General features: G+C 41.9%; 1 protein-coding gene across 9 annotated transcripts in view; it reads right to left on the bottom strand.

The window, feature by feature from the left end:
• frmd4a (FERM domain containing 4A) overlaps positions 1–16,423 on the bottom strand; it is a 123,982-nt gene that overhangs the window by 13,047 nt on the left and 94,512 nt on the right. For all 9 annotated transcript variants that reach the window (XM_010794064.1, XM_010794065.1, XM_010794062.1 and 6 more), the window contains exons 3-12: positions 15,414–15,508; positions 13,986–14,078; positions 10,618–10,702; positions 8,295–8,351; positions 7,514–7,536; positions 4,885–4,968; positions 4,719–4,784; positions 4,565–4,622; positions 4,257–4,343; positions 66–142 (exon numbers count right to left, since the gene is read on the bottom strand). In XM_010794064.1, coding sequence (XP_010792366.1) covers positions 66–142; positions 4,257–4,343; positions 4,565–4,622; positions 4,719–4,784; positions 4,885–4,968; positions 7,514–7,536; positions 8,295–8,351; positions 10,618–10,702; positions 13,986–14,078; positions 15,414–15,508 — 725 coding nt within the window. The remainder of the gene's footprint in view (positions 1–65; positions 143–4,256; positions 4,344–4,564; positions 4,623–4,718; positions 4,785–4,884; positions 4,969–7,513; positions 7,537–8,294; positions 8,352–10,617; positions 10,703–13,985; positions 14,079–15,413; positions 15,509–16,423) is intronic.

Raw genomic sequence — 16,423 nt, forward strand, 5'->3', positions numbered from 1 at the left:
ATAACTAAAGTATAATTGGTATCATGCAATTCAACACTCAGTTAATTACATTGATATTAATTTACCTCCTGGGGTCATGAACTTCCACAGAAAACTTCTTCTCTCTGAAGTAGAGGTTCTCCAACTGGCGCCATTGGAACACCTTAGGTTTAGGAGAAACAGTCTTCAGGGCAGCTCACACAGAAACATGCTTCACATTAAATCCACACAGCGTTCAGCCAAATCCTCTTTTCTCTTCTGTGTACGTTCCAATTTGTTTTGAGTGAAAAGGCAATGTGTACGGAGGAAGAAAAGAAAAAAAACTCAGAAAGGACTCTGACGAAGAGGAGGAGTTAGAAACAGGGGAGGTGGGGGCAGAGAAGAGGACCTCTGATCAAATCCAGACCGGGCGGTCTTGTCCACAGCAGATCCTTCGCTGGATGACCTCACTCTGGAGAAAGACAGAGTGAGAGGGAGGAGGCCTTCTTTCCTCTGCTCTGACTTTTCTCTTTCCGTCCCCTTTATGAACCATCCGGCCCTCTTTAAATGGAGCCAAAGCCAGCTGGGCGAGAAAGTTTCCCCCAAGACGTACTCCACAACATGTGTGTATCTTAAATCCTCCCAGACGCAGGGGAACAGAACGTTATGAGTCAGTGGGTGTTCACCATCTGTAGGCATGTGCCTGTGTGTGTGTGTGTGTGGAGAGAAAGTGTGTAAAGTTAAGTTTCCTCCTCTCCTGTAGCTTTTCTAGGAGGGAGGGGACATTAATGCCTCCCCTTCTCCTGACCCCTCCTCCCTCCCTCAGGGACTCTGCTTCCTGCTTTGGGCTCTGTGGTTGGGAGGTGTGTGTGTGTGTGTGTGTGTGTGTGTGTGTGTGTGTGTGTGTGTGTGTGTGTGTGTGTGTATGTGTGTATGTGTGTGTGTATGTGCACAAGCATGAAGAAAGGAACAAAGAAATCGGCACCCTTATCGCAACTGCCGCTGTACCGTGCATTTTCAATGGAGTGTGAAGTGCTAATGTAGCATGGTGCTAAATATAGCGGGCAGGGTAGATAGTGGGTGGGTGAGTGTGTTGGATACATATAGCTGTGGAGATAAAATAGCTGTTTTTAACTGTGTTAAGGCACGAGACCACTAAAGCGGTTCTCTTCATCAGCACGATCGAGCTGCTGAAATTCTTTTAAGTAAACTTTGATGTGTCAGTGGAAGTAGAACATGTGTATCTGTATTCACATGATCTACAAGGAGGTGCAATAAAGTTACCCTCAAGTTTAAAATTAGACATTTATGCTGTGATTCTAGGCAGTTTAAAACAGTGCCCCAGATATATGAGCCTTTGTAGTCTTCAGGGCAGACATTTAATAGCGCGGATGTCTGGAAAAAAACATCAAAAATCTGCTGACAGATTATTTGTAAGGAACTCAGTCAAAGTCATTGGGTGCTTCTGTTATTTGGGCGAGTCGCTATAAATCGTTTCCCTCTGACCGTCAAACGCTCGCACAACATGGCACAAACACACAGACACACAAGCAGAGGAAGTGACTGGTCATTATTCAGCAAACAACCGGGTGCTCATGTGCAAAGACCCACGTCTGTCTTATAATACTGTCTGTGCACCCCAGCACACATCCATTACAGATGAAAAGGTTTGATCTGATAGTGTAAAGGCCTTTCTTCGGTGTAGTGGACTCCCCGGGGATTTCAAGAAGAATAGAAGGCTTAAATAGCATATGAATATTATTCTTTTTCAAGAACTGGACCTGAGGCTCTCTATTGTTTCACCCATGGGTGGGGCTCTGGTGAACCACCACTATATCCACTAGTTGTCATGGCGATGTAGATAAACTCAGGAGTGACTTCCTGTTGTTTGTGTTTTGGTTTTGGTGATTTGGAGGTATGACATTTATGGAATAAAACTAATCAGAACAGGCTGCATGAGTCTATTTATTTGATTGCTCTAAATGAAACACAGACAGAAGTTGACTAAAATCAGTGTGTACTTCTAATACACTACAGAAAAACATCAATATGCAGTGAAATGCATGTGAGATCACATTAAGTTTAATGTGCTGTTTAATTCAACCTCGCTGCAGCTTCACAGTATTGACAGAAGATTTCCTGTTTAAGCCTGTCATTCAGCTAGGTAGTCAGTCCAAACCCAGACCCTATAATCTCTGTCTAAATGAGTCAGAACACACCAACGAGGCAATCGTATGGTGTGTGGTTCGGCTGTAAACCCTGCCTGTGTGTACTTTATGTTATCTAAATGTGGCCTGCGGTGAGGAGAGGGGGAAAACTATGTTAACATCCCCAAATAAACGTGAAGGCTGCGGTGAATGGTCTGCATTTAAAACAACAGGGATCTCCCCTCATAAAAAGACAAACTAATTAAACACAACTGCCTCTAGTACACACACACCTATTCTACATAACAAGTTGGAGTCCTTTAGTCGCTTATTAATGAATAAAGAAAGTTGATGTTGAAAAGATTAACCTCTCTTCCTGTGACAAAAAACAGTTATTAGCCCATAATGTGTTATAATTAGTGTTCTGCCTCCTCCTGACTGAGTCACAGTACTGAGGACCTGAGTCACTGGTTACTGGTACTCGACCGGCTGATTGACTAATCACCAAATCAACTGCTCTTCCTCTGGTTTGATGAAATAGTGGTGACTCTCATTACTACCATAACAAAGGGAAAGCTCCCAGTGACCTCTCAGTGTCTCTTCCTTAAAACAAGGAACCACTCTGTGAAAGGAGCACCACCCACCCTCTTTGTCTGCCTTATTAGTGGAAAAAAACCTTACTGTGTTCATTGGGATTTAGTCAGTCTTCTGATGTTGCATTAACAAGACATGCAGTCCACAAATCTCTTTTGGGTCAAGCGCCTTAGAATACAATCCCACTTGTGCGGTGGGGAGGCCCAGCCTTACTTTCTTTGCTTTTAAATGTGTGTTTGCTTGCGTGTGTGTGTGTGTGTGTGTGTGTGTGTGTGTGTGTGTGTGTGTGTGTGTGTGTGTGTGTGTGTGTGTGTGTGTGTGTGTGTGTGTGTGTGTGTGTGTGTGTGTGTGTGTGTGTGTGTGTGTGTGTGTGTGTGCGTGTGTGTGTGTGTGTGTGAGAGTGAGAGAGAAGGAGATAGAAAGAAGGACAGAGGGTAGATAGTGAGGAGATCAGTACCGAAGCTTAACGGACCAATGACTCACACTGAGTGTTGCTATGGCAGCTGAATGCTTGATAAGTCTCTTGTGTGGGAATGCTATTAACTCTTTCTTCCCTCCATGTCGCTCTAAAATAGAAGAAATCCCTCTCGTTCTTCTTTGCCTCACCTCTGAGAAAGCTATCACTTGCCATTTTTTCCATTTCAACAAATATGTATATACTTTGTATAATATTAAACCAGTTTGTGACCGTTTCACACGTTTCCCAGCATGTTTTGTGTGAGTTTGATGTGAGAAAATGAGGACTGCATCCATCCACAGGGTTATTTAACACCTCAGCGGCCACCATATTTTGGGTACTTAATGAGGTAATGAGGAAAGACGGGTGTTCGGTGGTGAGACAGTCATTTACACTGGAATGCACCATAATGTTAGTGGCAAACAGGAAATCTGTGGCAGACAGGAAGTATTCATCAGGATGGTGAGTTCAGAGTTCACTTCAATTCCTGTGTGTGGATGTGTGCATTCATTAGTGTGTGTTTGTGTGCGTTTATGAGCTACAGAGTACCAGACTATGTGTGTGTTGGAGTGTGTTGGTGGTCAGTCAGTATGCTAGGATGCTGTTAACCCCTTTAACACCCTATGAGACCAGGCTGAATGCCACAGATCAAGGCCCTGCAGACGGCTGGAGGTCAGAGGTGAGGTAAGAAAGGCTTTCACAGGCGGCCCACTGGTTGCATCCACTGGGAGGAGGGTCCCATTCAGGGGAATAAAAGCAGGACAGGCCGCAAAACATTCCGGGACTGAATGTCTCCAGACAGTAGTATTTGTACAGCATTGTTAGTACTCTTCCCAAACACAATATCCTGACTCACTGAATGGAAGAAACAGACAGTGGTGGCCATGAAAACATTTCCTTCTAGAGTAACACGTTAACTACCCACTCCTAATTAAAAACGACAGTAAAGAAGTAGGTGCCAAAACTGGAAATATATCTTGGAAGTTATTAAGGTTGTGATTGCTTAATCACAACCTTTTACAATTTCGGAAAATATATAAATACATCTTTTAAAGATCATTGTTTGTGGTGCAGAGAGATCAGAGGGAGCGTCATCTCACCTTCCTGGGTTTGATTTTGTCCTGGTGGTCATACTGAAAGATGCCTTTATAGCTCAGACCCAACCACCATGGGATCCCCTGCTTGTCCTAAAACACAAAACACCAAAAAACGTTATGAAAGGTTGTGCAAGTGTATGTGATTGATGGAGAGAGAGAAAGGCACTGAAAAAGAGAGACGGATAAAGAAAGACAGAGTACAAATAGCTTTAATCTCAATCATAACACCTTATCTCAAACTCACAGAAGGAAGAAAAATGTGTGTGGCATGTGTGTGTAAAAAAAGGAAAAGAAAAGTAGTAAAACGGTACCTTTACACCGTAGTAATGTACTCCATATGTGGGCAGAGACTCTACAATGCTCATATAACTGTGAGGAGCAGAAATACAGACATGTCAGGGTTACAGAGAACACAGACTTCTATAAGGTGAACAAACATAACCAGAGACATATTCAAATACTTACTTAACAATAGCTTGCCCTCTGGACTGCCCACTGATCTTTTTGTAATGCTCCACAACTCTGTCTTCACTGTAGGGCAGTTCATAAATAGAAGAAGGAATCAGGTTAGGACAAGGAGGACCAGTGCAATGTTGTGATGGTTTTTCTCTGTAAATGACTAGTCTCTCACCAGTAGGCCAGAGACGGGTGATCCTTCAGGGCCTGGGTGGGCAGAGCAGGCAGCTTTTTCAGGTCAGACTTGGTTGCTTCAATACTGTGAGGGAGAAACCACAAGACATGATCAACACTACTTCTGCAAGAACAATCATTCTCTGCTGTAGGTATTTAGCTCAACAACTGAATGCAAAACTGAATATTTCCCAGGACTGTCTTAAAAATAACATTGGAAAATTGTAGGAACTAAGTTTAGTTTAGTCAAGAGAGAGGCCATTGGCCTAAATACTCTCTATTTTAGAGAGTTTGTACTGTAGGCCAATTCTCTATTTTAGAGAGCCTTTTTCTAAGAACAGCTGCACAGACAACGACAGTTTGAAATGAGAGAAAAGAGGGACAGAATGTTGATGTTATGATAGTTTCACTACAGTACAAGGTTATTGTACTAGGTATTACCCCAAAACAGATTAATTTTATCAGTAAAATTAATCTAAAATGTTGTTAATTCTTCACTTTGTCTCTTTTTAGGCAGATACATTACACCCAAAATACGGGTATATTGAGGAGTGCCTTGGACAATAGATAACCTTTAGACAGAGTACATGAGACAGGGACCCAGGCAGAGAGACTTGGCTTCAGATTCAGTTTTCAGACCTTCAGTGGCAGGAGGTCTTAATACCCTGCTCTAATCCCCCAGCCTCCCTCCAACCGCCGCCCAGGCCTCAGAGGAGTGGGGGAAGCCCTGGGAACATGACAACCTATGAGCTAACGCCCTGGAAGAGATCCCATCCACCCTGCCCTTCTGTTCCTAATGTGTGAACACAGCTGTGTGTCTGGATTGGATGATAACCATTTCAGTAACTACTCAGTAGGCATACGTGGTGGTGTACAAAACGTTGGCATTGTACTCAATGAAAGGGCAGGAAAGGGTATACATACATTGTGTGCTCTGTGCCATTGTGACATGTTCATCTTCACAAGTCACTCAAATCAATAATTATTTAACATATTAATTGTCTATAAATAATTTATAATTAATACTGTAATGTAACTTTCCATCGCTTGCTGCAAGATCTAAGTCAGTGGTTCTCAAATGAGGGTACGTGGACCCCTAGGGGTACGTTGGAGTACTGCAGGGGGTACGTGAGATTTATTTTATGTTAATGAAAAAAACAACACAAGTAATACATTTAAACAAACTACTAATAGTAGATTAACTACTTTATTCAAAAGTTTACTGTAATTCTGGATAATAAAATGGGAAAAATAAACGGGGTGCTCCATCTGGCGGTTATAGGTATAAATGCTCATATTTTTTTTTTCTCTTCGTTCCCCAAAATAAATAAATATACCAATTTTAGGAAAAGTAACGAAGTTTGAGCAGTGTGGGTTTTATATTGATAGAGTTACACGTATTTCAAAACGTGAAGTGTAATAACTGCGGGTGCCTCCCTGTCACCGAGAATGACAAAGCTCCTCAGTGAAGCACAAGCCCATGTTTCTCGCTAAATTGTAAGTACAACTTATTAAAAAGATGGTTTGCCATGAATTTAGTGATGGATTGTAAACATTTGAAATGTAGCATTTAAGTGTTTCTCAGTTACAAGGTTGTTGTTTTCATAAATCAGACACTGATGGTGCATCGCTGTACTGTACCTCTTTATACAGGCATTTTGTCCCTAACAAATAGTGTTTGCGCTGATCAGGGCTGACATTGTTTTTCAAAGGGGGTACATTATTAAGAACCGCTGATCTAAGTAATGTAAGAGATGTAAGAATAGGTGTTTTGAAGAGTAGCAGCAGTGACCGATGTAGTGAAACCTAATATGGAGGAGGGGTACAGTGTATGGAGTCTATAATGTTTTTAGAAAAGGGAGGTATGTGTGAGTGGGAGGAAGACGTTAAAGGAAAGGGGGAGAAGGGGGAAAGGAATGTCTCCAGAGTGTGTCACATTCCAGCCCTCTGCAGGATATCGTGTTTATTTGCTCCTTTCACAGGCGGAAATGAGGTCAGAGGGGATGCTGTTATCTGTGCTACAACAAAGGGATGAGGGGATGAGGGATGACATACATTTAGGCTAACATCATACAGATGTGTAGAGCCACATGTGGAGAGTAGCTGACATGAAACATTACTTGACTGGGAAGTTAATCTTGAATTTAATTAATTTGAGTTTAAATATTTATTCAGAATATTTTAGTAAAATATTTGTTGGTATAACAAATAATTGTATGCATTAATGTTGAGTCTTAAATTGGAGGAATGTCAATATCTTTTGTTTTTCCTTACACACATGTTGACACAAATCAGAACTGAGTGGCAGCACAGGCTGAAGAGAGTGAATCAAAGTGGAACAAGGGTAGCAGGAAAGAAGCAGGGAGGGGTGCAAACCAAGCTCAGAAACAAAGAGACAGTGATGCACCTCAATGCTCAGGGGAGCAGAGGAGCAGACAGACGACTGATATCACTTCCATTGTCCCTCTGTCTGAGCCTCTCGCTTCTGAATAAACATGTATAAACCCTACCACCCTATCACTGGGGATGAACATTGAGACGGAATATGTGGTATAAACATTTGAAAAGATCACTCCTAGCTACAACTTTCACTTACATTACAAATGATTACAAGTTACTCATGTGCTTACCTTGTGAAATCACCTTTAGCCTCCTGTGGAACAGAAAGGGAAAGAAAAAAGTAGTGAGAGGAGAAAGGATTTACATATGTGGATATGTGAGCACCAAGCAGTGACCATAAAATCTGTGTTTATGTTCGTTGTGCATTGGTGAATTTGCACCCAGGTCTGCTCTGCTCAGAGAGAAATATTAAACCTCCATCTGGAATGAAGCCTCTGAAGGCCTAAAGAGCAGATATCTGATACTGTGCATCTGCACCTGCAATGAGGGCACACACACACATCGACAAACAACTCAGCCAAGTCTATGTGTAACATGACCTTGCAGCATCATAGTTAATGGACTGACCTACTCAGAGAAAGGGATAGGAGAGAGTATGGGGTGGCGTTGAGAAGACTTTGTGAAGTAAAAGAGTTCCTCTGCTGCTCTGTGTTATATTAGCACTGACTGACAGCACTGAATATTTAGCCGGTAGCCAAGATTTTTTCTACCAACTAAGGCAGTTGAGGTTTTTAGGTTTTAAAATCTCCAAGCACCATGGCAGTTTACTGACAGATTGATTACTGCATTAGATCATTTAGGTTTAATCATCGTCAATTATGACTGCAATAGAAAATGTGAATTCAATCATGGTCAATTAGGATCAAAGGCTGGTGGAGACATGCTGGAAGAACATTTCAAAACGTTTCAATGCAGAGCAAAAGCCCCTGGAACAACCAGTGCATTTGGCTGCATGAGCTAAAAACATATATCCAAACAGAGATCCACACAAACACACATGCTTTATCTTACTTGTAGAATAAAGGCAGCCAATTCGAAGACAACATCACTGTCCACTTCAATAAGTTCCTGCAAGAAAAAGAGAGAAGGAAATGATTGTATTACTTTTACTGACTTAACATGTTGGGAGCAAAAGTGGTCGAGCCTCTAATCATCCTCCATTTATCCAAGAAGGGTTGCTTGTAACTTTCATCGCCCTACCACTACCCCTCCAGTTTTCCACTCTCCCTTCTCTAATTTCATGACCTCTTCATGCGGATGGAGCTCAGAGATTAGAGGCAAATAGAGGGGGTTTGAGAGAGGGGGTTTGGGGATTGAGGGTAGGCATGGATGCTCTGGTTACTGATTATTCATTACATTTTCCATAGGTGTTCTTTCAAATGTAATATTGTTTTTTAATGTGGAAATGTGGATTCGGGAAAAGGTAGACTTCATGACAATCAAATATCTTTCTTGGTGTTTGTAATCACAGACCATTGGCATGTTCATATACATTGAATGCTAGGTCTGCTTTGAGGGGGAGAAGGGTATTCAGCAGTGAGTAGTGGGTCAAGTATGCCTGGAATGCTCCCTTTACAATCTACCTCTTAATTTGTTGGGAGATCAGACAGCCAGGATGAAACACTAGACTGAACAAACCCACCCTGGGTGTACCACCCACGTGGCAACAAACCGTCATAGAGTATGTGTTGTCGTACTGTATGTGTTCCCACAGCACAGCACAGAAGGTTTCTCACAACTTATACAAATGCTGAAGCAGAACATATCCCGAGATACAGTTTCTTAACAACCCTGTACATGAACAAATCGTTCTTAAAATACTGCATTATATTTCTTTTCTTGCTCTCTTGCATTGAAAGAGATCATTGTATTTTAGCTGAAGTTTTTATCAGGGTGACATACATGAGCCTAGCGGGATCAGATATCTTCTTGAAGTAGCTAAAGACGTGACTGAATCAGAAACCTTCTGTTTGTGGGTCAGTCTATCCCTGAATACTCAGTTACATAATCACTACCATTCAAGAGGATTGCACACTTTTGCATCCACTTAGCCTGCACAAATAAAACAGAAAGAAACCATATCATTCTCAAAGCCCCCACAAAGGGGGAAGTGCATCCCTATCTGTGCAGCCAAATAGAGTTGAAGTGCTCCTGTGCTATTTGCACATATTTAAATTAGGTCATGTGCCTACATCTGCTGCAAACTGTACACAGAACAGAAGCACAACTTTCCAAGTGTGTTTGAGCAATATCTATCGCTAATCAATCTTGAGATGGGGCAGATAGCGGCTGCAAGTGATGGACGATTCTTGATGCTATCAGTGGCCGCAATACATTGATTGTGTATTCCCCCTGAGTGTCTTCCTCATCACAACTGCAGTAAGACCGATGCTGTGCACATAGTAATAAACTAGACAACCCAAACCTCCTATGTAAACGTAGGTTTGTTGACTATTTGACACTATTAGCTATGTAAGGTTTGTATACCACTTTTATACAACAAATTGCGTATGACACACTAGTCTGAACATTAATTCAACACAAATATGCATTAAATGGCTTTGCATTTATTGTTGGAATTTCCATCACTGTCAGCACTGAAAATAATGGGTCTAATGATATTATCAGTTTTCTACAGAGCTTTGTTTGGGTTGTTTTTGCCCCATTTATTTTTTCAAGAGCACATACGCCCTCTTCTGGACAGGCAAAATAACTGCTGAACACTGGTGTCACTGAATCTACAGTACATTGTTGTCTTTTTACAGGGGAGGAAGTAGGTAGAATATGATAGGGGAAAGCGAACCAGTTAACTGCACAACAAGAAAACATAGGAATTGCCTTCTTTTAGAGGAATGCTTTAAGTGAGTCACCAAATGTTCAAAATATATATTTGCATTTCTATTAGGGAGCTTATGTAGTGTTTATTTTAACAGCCAAAATAAATGTGCTTCAACACTGACAGATGGCAGAAAATGTGTCAAATTATGCGCTAGTTGCTGGAAAGTGGAGCAGCACATATAATGATAGGCAACAGCTGATGCAAATGTTTCACATTTTCTGCTTCACCAAATCCGTGTGGGGCACCAAAGCCCAAGCTGGCCTCTTCATTTAGAACCAAAAATTGGCCAATGAAGTGGCATGCTTCAAATCGTATAAAGTCCATTACCCAACATTATTTTTAACTTCAAGTATACCCACTGAAAACCCCCACCTCTTTTTTTTAGCAAGTCCAGAAGAAAACTCACCATCTTTATTTCTAAAGCATTTTAGGATAAATACATCCCAGTCAACATCATTATGGATATGCATTATGGCAACAGATTATTGAGTTTACCTTGTAGATGATGGACTTGGCATTAAGAAAAAACAGCTCAATAGTAGCATTATCCTTCAGGTAGGATATGCTCTCTATGTAGAACCTGAAAACATAGAGGGATACATTTTATTATAATTGCAAATCATAGGTTAACCTTCAGTTCTACAAATACAATCAGTAAAGTTTATAGTCCTTTTGACCCAGAAACAAAAATGACAAACACAATATATTAAAGGTGGGGTAGGTAAGTTTGAGAAACCGGCTCGAGATACACTTTTTGTAATATTCCATGGAATGCTCTTAACATCCCGATAGCAATGAATATCTTAAGTGCTTTGACAAAAAATCCATAAGAAAACGTCATCTGTGGAAGCCGTAGTACTGTAAAAAGCACGACCAATCATTTTAGCCGGCTAAAATAACTGGATGGCCTACCTGCCTGTAAGCCTTCCATCTGAGGACAAACTTATCTCGTGCCCTCATTGGTCATGTGCTCGTTCGTGTGTGTTGGAGGAGGGGCTCTGTAAGGAATTGGCAGATTTTTTCCGGCTGTGTATTTTCAAATTCTAGTGCACTCGAGCTGGTTTCTCCAAAATGACCTACCCCACCTTTAAGGTATAGTCATGACTGAGACAGATGTATGCAACGACCAGAGGGACCAGAAGAGGGCCCACCATACCAAAGGCTGACCCTCTACACCTCTTAAACAGATCCCCTCTCTCACCAAGTGTGTTGGCAACAATCCATTATTAGTTTGTTAGTGTGAGCACATTCCTCAATCTGAATGCACACACATTCACACACTCACACACACACACACACACACACACACACACACACACACACACACACACACACACACACACACACACACACACGCACACACACACAGTGGATGTGCACATGATGCACTTCACACATTGTCCACTTCTCTGCATCATCAGCAGTGTGTAGTGATTCCACATGCAAATACAGTACAGACACACACAGATACACACACACCAACACACCCCCCCCACACACACACACACACACACACACACACACACACACACACACACACACACACACACACGCACTGGAGAGAAGCACAGTAAACCACTTCTAGCAACGTGATGAGGTGTGAGTTAACATAATAATGCCGTCTAAATTTAGCTCATGAATGCATGCAGAGCCAGAGGGGAGCAATGATGGAACGCTAGGAAGCTAATGATTGTTAGCTGTTCTTTGATGGAAGCTAACATCTTACAGTAAACATCTTCAGTGTATGACTTGATGTATCCCAAAAGTGTGTACAATGTGGCCTAAGCACATGTTCCTATGGAAACACGTGTATGTGTCGATTTGTGTGTGTATGAGTGTAAAGGTATTGAGTCAGAGGGATTGTAGGAGGATCAATATTGGAGGGTTTAAATCGCGTTGAGAGGAGCCATGTCAATATTCAGTGGGAACATTTCATTAAAGCCACGGTGTTGATGAGTTATACACACACTGCCAGCACAGCAGCAAGCATGCAAAAAGGCTCCCACTGAATCAGCTGGAGGTGGGCTGCTGCCTAGCATTTATGGGAACACAGTATACGCATTGCACAGATACCACATAAGCATGCAAATAGATGTTGTGCATGCACCTGGCAGTGACACACCTGCACCCAGAGACAACCTTTCCTTGTGCTAATGAAAACAATATGCTCACATTGATCATGGATTCAGGCATGGCATTTGGGCGAACGGTTGCTCCATTATAGTCCTGAGTCTGCCTATGCATGTGTATGTGTTTCTCAGGGTTGGGTGTGTGTGTGTGTGTGTGTGTGTGTGTGTCTACAACCCTACAATGCTTATTATACTCTGAGGGGTTTATTTAGACGGGGGGTGTGTGTGTGTGTGTGTGTGTGTGTGTGTGTGTGTGTGGGAGGGGGTGTTATTGTGACATTTGGAAAGATTTAGGTGAGAGATTGGAGTAAACGGCGAGAATAAAAAGGGGGATGCAGCCTCAAAATGGTGTCAAAGTTCACAATGTCACAGCCCCAACACCACAACATCCCTAAACACCTATTAGTCTATTTAAATACACACACATTGACCCACACTCTGACCATCACGGGGACACACATTTAAAAAAAATGTTTTATAGCTTACCGCAGATAAAGAGAGATGGTAACTGTGTATATCAATGCCACTTTACTGAAAGAGGCAGCACTAAATGCAGCAAATTATATTCATCTGCACATGTTTTTAGTATATCAAATTGTACAATGACAACATTGTTAACTAAACAGGGTGAACAATGTGTCTAAGAATACAATTTTGCTATACAGTCGCCTCATTGTGTCATGGTGAGCTGTGCCGTAAATGTCGCCCTGGAAATGACTACTCAGTGACATTGTTTAGCAGGGATAATGTACGTCATGTTACTATGTACGTTGCTAACCAAGCTCAGTCCCTGGGGTGTATATGACATCATGGATATTTGTTGGGGACAGAGCACATAAGTGGACCCAAAACAAAGGCTTGGCTTTCCCTCTGCAGGCTCTGACTGAGAGCTCCTGTGTGTGTGGGCAGAGGATGGCTTTGTGTTTTCATTTGAGGCCAAGAAAGATTAGAAAATATCCTCGCAGGTCAGGTGCCTTTTTCTTGCATTTGCAAAAGCCTATTGAAGATAAAACACCCACATGCACACAAACAAAGAACACACACACAAACACACAAATGCACACTTGTGTGAGTTTTTAAATATGAGAAGGGCTTTTGTAAGGGCTAAGAGAGTAGTGTGGGTTAGTTGGATTATTTCATGACCCTATCATAACAGGTCATAGAAGAGTCTGCTTTAAATGAGAAGTAGACTCCAATACAGCAAGAAGAGCACACTGTAGGATTGTATGTTTCGTATTGGTTGAGTCAAGAACCAGACTATTTTCTTCCATGTTTAAGCATTTAAATTGACACATAAAGATTTAACAAACAAGGCACCAACGTTTTTTTAAGTGATCTGTCTAAAAAGTATAGTACAGAAATGCCACAGCTTCTCTCTGTACGTGATCCGGCCATCCTGTTTGGAATAGGGCACTTTGTAGTCACCACAAAGCTACTTGACGGGATTTGCATGCAGCGCATAATGATAAGGTATAAGAGGCTCATGATTGGCTGAGAGGCCCCATGGCGGGAGTTTAACTCTGGGGTCAAAGCAATTTCATAGAGGCCTGTCATAACTAACCTTGTTAATCTGTTCCTATTACCACATGAAGGCATAAGCATACACTAACAGTTTTAGCGACGTACTCTCTCTCTCTCTCTCTTTCTTTCTCTCTTTCACACACATTCAAACAATGCAATCAGTGACTGGGGCATGGGTTAGTTAGCTGAGTAATTTAATAAAGAGAGACTCACCTGACACAGAAGTAGAGGACAATTGGACCAGACTTCTTCGGGAACTCATGTTCTAATACCCTGCGGTCCAACTGCAGCCAACTAAAATGGCCCCTGATGAGACAAAACAGCCAATCAATGCCTTTTATTCAGGGAGGTATAATTATCCAAAAAGAATACACAGAACTTATATAATTATGCTAAACATTTTCTTTTCTTGAATCTCCCCATGTTTCTTTTCCTATTTCCATGTCTTCCCTTCTGTTGCCCCCCCTTTTCTCTCTCCCCCTCTCCTCTCTTTTTTCTGTCCCCCTCCAACTGAGAGAAAAACTGCAGAGACAGCTTGTCACCCTGGTAACCCTGCATGGTTTCCTGAGCAACTGAGCAACATCTCTCTCTCAAGCTCTCCCTCCTTCTGTCTCTCAATCTATCATGCGTTTCCCTCCCAAACGGCCTCTTTGACCACTGAGCGGTCAGCTCTGAGGCGTCTGCTCTCCCCAGGCCCTCGGAAAACAAATCTACACATCATAGAATTAGTCCTGGGGGGCTAAAACTACAAAGATGATATAGCTTTGCTGGACAGACTGTGTCACAGCCATGTAAATGCCATGGAGCAGAGGCTGTTTTTTCTTGGCATCAAAGAGAGAAAACAAAAGGCCAGGTTTGCTTGCATGTAAATCATTTGTATATTGCAGGACTAGTTCTGGAACCTGCTGTGGTGTGTCTCTCTTTCTAGGTCACCAAACACAATAAAGCTAATTTGAATGTCATTTTTGTATTTCAAGCACAGTTCTCGTACCAATCCTTCTGACAGACACAGACTTGTGATCTTTAGCTAGCCCAGAGCAGGACACTGGTAACCTTATCATAGCATCAAAGCCCTTTATAACTAGGTATCTGATCATACATCAGTGTATGTTTCAGCATGATATTCATGATCAAGATGAATGAAGGTAGCCAGATCCTTTTACTGGCAAATAAAAGATAGGTGAAAACCATAAACTGGATATCTAGGTTTTTTCTAAGGACATTTCTTATACTAAATAAACGTATACAAACATATGCTAAATACACGAAGTAAACATTATCAAATTCAGCAGGAAAAAAAAGGCCATACAAAGGGCCACATTTAACATTTCTAAACCCATATTTCAAACTTAAACACTGTCCTGTGAAATTGAGTATTAATAGTGATGCTTTTGTTAAAACATATTCAAAGCACACACATAACATATAAATAAAACCATGCTACTACATCATTTATGCTTAAAACTAATGTCAGTTTTTTTCCCCTTTGTCATCTATGGCAACCAATGTTACAGTGTAACAGGGAAGAACAAACACAATCCAACAAACAAAACAAACTTTAGACCTATTCCTGGGCTACTGAAACACCATACAGTATAGAGAGTTCACTTTCAAATGCATTACTATTCAAATGTGACTTACGTTTCGTCTGTGTATGCAATACCAAAGTACTCCTTCTCCTTGAGGTTGAAGTGCGAGGCCACCAGGTCCAGCAAGTCCTTTGCCATCAGCTTGGGCTGCAGGGGGACAGACACATTAGTATTGCTCTCATTATAGTTTGAATTTGAGTTATAAAGTCCTGTCTCTGTGTGAGGGTACTTTATCAAACTGTAGTGAAATTGGAACAAGTACATGTGTAGAGCTTTATGTTAATGTTTCTATCAGCTATTGATTAACTGCAATGACTAAGCATTCTGACAAACAAGGGGGAAAAGAGGAAAAGAGCAAGAGAGGAGGAGATACATTAGAAAGAGAGAGTGCGAGAAAGATGGATGAGTGTGTGGATGTTGCTGACAGTGCAGGTACCGTGCCCTTCCCCTCCCTGCTTTCCGCCCATCTGACCCAAACCTCTACTGCAGAGTCATGCCTCCAGGCTCCACCATTGTATTGTAGGGAGAGGGCTGCAGCTAGCATACAAGCTTTCTAACTGGTTTATACTCTGGAATACTGTCCGAGCTTTATATAATGACAACCTCCAATTATCACGACGCTCAAAGCTTGCAGAGCATCTTAAAGCCAGGCAGAGGCCGGGGACTGCTGCCATATGCTGCTGGTTTGTGACATCCCGAGTAACTGCACACCCCACCCTGAGGTTAACCATGGGTGTGCCTCGCTGCCTACAGTTTCATTACAGGCACACACACATTCTGCATGGACATATGCACTAAAGAGCCCATGCACAACATTCATGCAGCCCACTCACAACACACAGGAGGTACATGTGTGATGTGCTGTGTATGTTTAGGATAGGGGACAAGGGAAAAACATACGGTGTGCAACCATATAAACACACACACACACACACACACACACACACACACACACACACACACACACACACACACACACACACACACACACACACACTTAACAATCTCCCCCTGAGGTCCTTTACTATCTGTTCAGTGCACAACTTCAGTGACAGAAGCTAC

This window comes from Notothenia coriiceps, unplaced genomic scaffold, assembly GCF_000735185.1.
Source record: "Notothenia coriiceps isolate Sejong01 unplaced genomic scaffold, NC01 NC01_scaffold00037244, whole genome shotgun sequence".
Taxonomy (NCBI): domain Eukaryota; kingdom Metazoa; phylum Chordata; class Actinopteri; order Perciformes; family Nototheniidae; genus Notothenia; species Notothenia coriiceps.